The sequence below is a fragment of the Tigriopus californicus genome, chromosome 2 (genome assembly GCF_007210705.1).
Source record: "Tigriopus californicus strain San Diego chromosome 2, Tcal_SD_v2.1, whole genome shotgun sequence".
In the NCBI taxonomy this organism is placed as follows: domain Eukaryota; kingdom Metazoa; phylum Arthropoda; class Copepoda; order Harpacticoida; family Harpacticidae; genus Tigriopus; species Tigriopus californicus.
In genome coordinates, this window is record NC_081441.1 from 9,743,867 (window position 1) to 9,749,866 (window position 6,000).

The 6,000-nt window shown below is 46.8% G+C and overlaps 1 protein-coding gene across 1 annotated transcript; it reads right to left on the bottom strand.

The window, feature by feature from the left end:
- Positions 1-740: 740 nt before the first annotated feature.
- LOC131892671 (SERPINE1 mRNA-binding protein 1-like) lies at positions 741-4,999 on the bottom strand. The gene is made up of 5 exons (XM_059242494.1): positions 4,541-4,999; positions 3,451-3,811; positions 2,976-3,330; positions 2,223-2,510; positions 741-2,018 (listed from the first exon to the last, which is right to left on the bottom strand). Exons 1-5 carry the CDS (start codon positions 4,809-4,811, stop codon positions 1,947-1,949), a joined length of 1,347 nt encoding a protein of 448 aa, XP_059098477.1. The 5' UTR covers positions 4,812-4,999; the 3' UTR covers positions 741-1,946.
- Positions 5,000-6,000: the final 1,001 nt, after the last annotated feature.

Genomic DNA, 6,000 nt, shown 5'->3' on the forward strand with positions numbered 1-6,000 from the left:
TTGAACGTATCATTTCCATATTTGTGAAAAGATATGTAAATCTTGAAACTATAGGGCTTCTTCAAATCATCAAAACATTTCGGTCTTAATCCCTTTATTCAATATCAATTTGATGCTACTTAGAATGTTGGGAACGGTTATGAAAAAAAATATCGACTTTAATTTGAATCCACAACACTGGACTGAATACATTTTCGTACATGTTCAAATGACATAATTCATCCCACTTATTACTTGATACCCGTCAAATGAATGAATTGTGACTCACCTCACTAAAGAAGTAGATGGTTACAATCCGAGTTTGGTCTAATATCTCGTTTAAATGAAGGAAGAACTATCTAGGAGAATCGTGGTCATGAAGCACCTGAAAAACAATAACAATGATCCAATGTAAATTCACTTCTGTTTCAATTCTATGAATGCCCATTCATTTAGTTCTGTCAGAGAGAGAGTTCAAGAGTAAAACAGGGTTTAATCATTTTGATCATTTTGGTCCTGTATATCATCATTGCAAAGGAAAGGAATGAACAAGGACATGGATGAAATAACTGTTGCTTACCTCGATGGAAAACGAAGTTGGCCTCAATCCAAGTTTGGTCCATGTGACTCCTATTACACCTAAAACGAGAGAGAGGTCAATTTTTGATATCATCCATGATGACTTCTTACAATAGGGGATACTCACGTTTGAAAGCTGGATTGTGAATGACTCTTCCAGAGCGAAAATAACTACTCGTGAATGATTTCTCCACGTTTATATCAAGAACTGTATGTATGAAATTATTTGGGCCTGCCTAGAGGAAATGTTTGGGCAGCTACAAAAAATGAAATTCTCAAATGATAGAGCAATTGTGGTTGTTGTTGTTGTTGTTGAAGTAGTTTGCAGTAATAGTAGTAGCAGATCAGGCATCAATGCCACTGCGTCAAATCGACATAAATATGGTGGTTTTACGGGGTGGATTTCGGGTTCCCTTCATTATGGTAAGATTATCAACAATGGAATTGAGAGTCCGTGGGCTACTCTAGAAGCTAGCTCCGAGGCTCGGCCAGCTCAAGGGCGTACAAGAAGACGACGACGATGACGACGACAAAGAGATGATGGATGATAGAATGAGGGTTGTTGTGGTGGTTAGTGTTGTTCATTTTCTTCGAGTCGCATTTCGGGATGCTGCTGATGTTGTTCTTGGAGATGGACAAAAAGAAGAGACAATAGTTTTGAGAGGCTTGAAGCTATATTCAAAGGGGGTCGGTCGGTGGTGGTAGTTGTTGTTGTTGTTGTTTGCAGTGATTAGTTAACTTCTCGTGGATCTTTGCTTCTTCGACAGCTCGTTCATTTTAGGGGATGTCAAGTTAGAAAGGTTTCAGAGGGTAGAAAGAATATCATAAGGACGAGTTGGTTCCCGGGTCGCCAGCATCTCTTCGAAAGATTGCTTGGGGAACCCAAGGGGCACTAGGGGTATAAAACAGAGTTGGTTTTTTTTTTTTTCAATTTAGGGCGGCTCCCAAAAGTAACTGCTTAAAACCCATCAGAGCATTTCAGTTGCAGTTAGATGTATGACAGAAGACAGGCCAATTACGGTGGAAGAACGAGCGGGAAATCAGGTGGTTATGTTGAATGGGACAAAGAACGAACTTTTTAGATGGGGGGGATGAACGGGTGAAGACGAAGACGAGATTCGGTCGCATCGCACTTGGAAACAAAAAGACTGGAGATGGCTTCTAAGATAGAATTCTTGACAATTCTGGAATCCATCTCCCAAAAAACGAGGATGGGGGAGATTGGGGAACAAGGGGAAAAGGAAGGTTGATTCTTCATGCGTTGGCGACGTCATTGGACTGCTTCATGTGTTTGTCAGATCCCAATTGCAGCGACGATGACGGTGGTGTTGACTTCTCTCATCAAAAACTTAGTTTGAGATTGTGTGTGATTATCTTTTGTTGTCGGTCTAACCCAGAGAAGGGAAAGATTGCTCATCGTTCACGTTGGGAGCCTCCATGCCACCACGTCCCCCTCGGCCCTAAAAAAAGAGGAACCACAATCCTTAACTAATCCATCTCACACCTTTAACAAAATCTCCCAATTCCGATATTCAAATCCCCATCAGATACTATCTAGAATAATCATATGTCCTTTTAGATGAAGGTCATTTGTCCCTATCTGTTTACATCATTGCGCAATATCCCACCCACCCCCTTAAACTAACGTCCCACGATCCACTTACCCGTCCGCGTCTCTCACTCTCGCCCGAGTGAGGAGGTCCACCTCGTGGGGGTCCATCGGCCCCACCCTCGCCTCCGCGTCCGCCCCCTCGTCGTTCGCCCCCATCGAAGCCACCACCGCGTCCACCACGTCGATCGCCCCGGTCTCCGAATCCGCGTCCGCCTCGCCCGCCACGACGTTCGCCGCGTCCGCCTCCGGGTCCACCGCGTCCTTGCTCAGTTGCGAAATTGACCTCGATATCCAACACTCGCCGTTGACGATTGACTCGTTGGGGGTACAGTTCTTGGTCCTGCAGGGGTTAAGGGGAATTAGATATTGAACTGGTGGATATGAAATTGAGAAGTTGGAAGCTTTTGAATACAGATCTAGGCTGAACAATATCTCGTGTTTGTGGTTAATGCTAGGGGGTAGGTAGAAAAATTTCGACCCATGTCAAATGCAAATTGGCGGAGATGGAATTTTGTCTCGATTTGGAAAAAACGTCAAGATTGGTAATTATTTTGCTATGATCGACGACGTATCAGACTTGTTTTTGGACCAACTCCAGGGAACAATCCAGAGGACAATATGAATGGGAAATTGTTCAACATTGATCTTTCAGATACTATCTAGATAATAATCACATGAAATCATATGTCCCTATCTGAGTTTTCATCACCGTTAAGAGTAATTAATCAGCAAAAGTACGGGCTCAACATTGTTCACTCCCGCTTCAGCCTTGGCTTGATCTATGTATCCCCGTATCCCCACTTACTTCTTCCTCATCCTCATCAGCGGCCGTTTCCTTCTCCTTTTTGTAGGCATAGGTCTTCTTCCATTGAGGGTCTTGCTCCGCACCTTCGCCGGCCTTCCTGAGATTGAATTTGGGGGTTCCCTTTTTGGCATCCTGACTGGCTTTCCATTCGTCCAAAGTCATGGTTTTCGGCTCTTCTTCATGTAGGCTTTGGTCTACAGGGTGGGTGTGATCGTCGCCGGATTTCTCGTGGCCATCAGGATTGATTTCGTCGCTGGAAACGTTGGTCTTATCCTCAGCAGCCTTCATCTCATCCTCATAAGTGCCCCAGTTATGAGACCCGCCACCTTCACGCTTGTCCACATGTTTCACTCCCCTGTGAGATGAACTGGAAACGTTAAGATCCGAAATTGCCAACCTCAATTGCCTACCACATCCCGCCATTAATCCCCGGTGTTTTACACCATTACCCCAGCAATTAGTACTCTAAACTTACGTTCGTTCATCGCCCGATTTTCGGTCAAAGTCGCGCTTTCCACCGCGCCCGCCCCCTCGTCCACCACCGGGTGCGCCTCGTTCTCCGCGCTCGCTTCGTTCTCCGCGCTCGCTTCGTTCTCCGCGCTCACTTCGCTCACCGCCGAAGCCTCCGCGGCCGCCTCGACCACCGGGTCCACCTCGTCCGCCACGGCCTCGACCCCGTCCACCTTCGGTCACGGCTCCGTCGAAGCCGCTACGACGTTCACCCCCTTCCTCACGGTTGTTGCGTCGATTGTTCCGGTCATCGTTGTCGCGGGGTCCCTCTTGAGGCTTGCGCGCGTCAAACACGCGCTTGCCTTCAAATCGTCGATTCTCCTTATCTGAAAGGGAGGCTTGCCATTAACACTCCGGCAAAATCGAATTGGGTGGGTTTAAGAAAATGAGCAAATTTTCACTCGTTTAACGACTTGGACCTTAAGTTATATGGTGTGAGGTGAAAAGAGGAAGACCTCATTTCAAATAGCATTACTAAACCAGTACCAATAACTAGTACTGACATCCTAGCTTTCCTAGTTACCATTTATGCCAGATCAAGTGAAAGTGAGAGGGATTGTTAGTTCGGAAACTACGATGCTCGACATGTAGGAAGAGCATCAACTCTCGCCCGAACCCCGACCCAACGGATCCTTAATGACCGAGCGATGCCGACCAGAACGGCCGACATCACGGCCAGACCCGCTGGATCTTAATCTGTCACGGGTGTAACACGCTAGGAACGATCCAATCGGATTCTCAGCGTTGACTAGCCCGTGACATACACATGGAAGAAGAAGAAACGATGGCCCCAATGGTCGGTCAACTACCAATGCATTACAGCTTGGCCAGCCATTAAATGCCAAGCGGATTGAAGAACTATGAACACCGATCAATCTTAGTCGTAGCCACCATTCGGACAGCTTTCTCAACCTCCACCCATGGATTCAAGAAGTCACCGAATGGACCCATTCCACAGACCATAATGGCCGTTGAACTTGAAACTGAGTGCCTGCCTGCCTGCCATCTGGGCACCCACGTGGTGACATGATCAACTTCAATTCACACAGACTTACCCTCCTTCCGGTTGAGATTGGCGTTGTTCTTCTGGTTGTTGTTAGCCACCTTCTTATTGTCCAAAGCGGCCTTGTTGGCGGTGGTCTTTGAGCCCTGAGCCGCAGCAGCCGCCGCAGCGGCCTCGGCCGTCTTCACCGCGGCCTGTTGAGCGTGGGAGACCTTCTTGGCGGCCAAGGAAGCTTCGAGGAGGGCCTCCTCGTTCTCCTCGCCCTCTTCATCGAGGAAGAGGGCGTATCGATTGTTGATGCCCACGCCGTAGCTACTCTCCATGGCGATGAATGGAGCAAGCAGGGAGGAGCGGATGCGGCCACGGATACGGGTACGGGTCCAAGGATGGCCGAGATTGAAACGGATTTCGTTTCGTCCACAAGAGGATATCTGTTTCAGCACAGACCGACACTCTCAGCGCCAGAAGGAATGGCCAGAACGCTCAGTCCCTCACTTACTCACTCTCGGTCACGGTGGGGGCAGTCGGGCCCCTCACTCACTCACTTAGACAGTCAGTGAGTCGCTCGGTCTCAGATGGCTGAGCTGAGGATCGCACTCGTCGGTGGACTCGGTCTCCTGAGCCTCGGTGCATTAAGATACCAAGCGCAGCCACAGTGGCCTGGGTGGAGGCTGAGGGAGGTTCAGGCTTGCCGAATCAGTTTTACTGATAGATCACTGGTGTGTCTCCAGGGCAATTTTAGTGGCCAGGGAGAGATGTGTCGTTTTAAGATCCGTTTTCAAGTGGGCGTCATACATAGCCAAAGCTATCGCCATCTACCGTTTATAGTGCCGTTCTCCTGAATAGAAGAAAAGAACAAATACGTGTATTTCTCGGATGTTCAAGAGACAGGTAACATAAACTTTCTTTGTTTCAGTATATAACTTGCACCAATGGGGCATTTCAAAAAGCCATGATTTTTTCTCTATTTATGCACTTAATTTGACATTGGGGTTCACAGTGCAACTTAGTAAGGCCAAGAAAAGAGAGCAAGCATGCTGCATGCTTGGCTGCCTTCACTCATTGAATTGCTTGTTGCTTTGGATTCAAAAATAAAAGTTTCAGTCTGAAAGATAACAAGGCAAAAAAATGCCAAGGATAAGCACTCTTACGAGTTTTAATATCATTATTTCTCTTCATAGAATCATCAAATCGTGAGATTTTGTGAATACCATTGAGATTGCACTGTGTGTGCAATGGCAATTGACATCAAACACATTTAGATATGAAATTCTCAAATTCAAGTTCTGAATGCAGGGAGCCAGTGGGTTGATGGCAACTGATACCCTTCTGCTGCCAAACTACCAAAATGTGTTCAAACTTTCACTACTAGTAACTTGGTTGGAGTAACTTGTGTCTCCCCAGTGCCCTAAAAAAGGGATTGGCACTCAACAGCCTTTATTGTTTGTTTGGTTGCCTTTTCATGGGCTTTTTTAACTGCTACAGGGACTCTAATCCTCCAGCATTATTAAA

Bases quoted from the DNA above. Each gene is read 5' to 3' on its own strand.
- LOC131892671 (XM_059242494.1), bottom strand. From the start codon at position 4,811: ATGGAGAGTAGCTACGGCGTGGGCATCAACAATCGATACGCCCTCTTC. The intron at 3,812-4,540 runs GTAAGTCTGTGT...CCTCCCTTTCAG, and splicing joins CAATCTCAACCGGAAGGAGG to ATAAGGAGAATCGACGATTT. The intron at 2,511-2,975 runs GTAAGTGGGGAT...TAACCCCTGCAG, and splicing joins CTGATGAGGATGAGGAAGAA to GACCAAGAACTGTACCCCCA.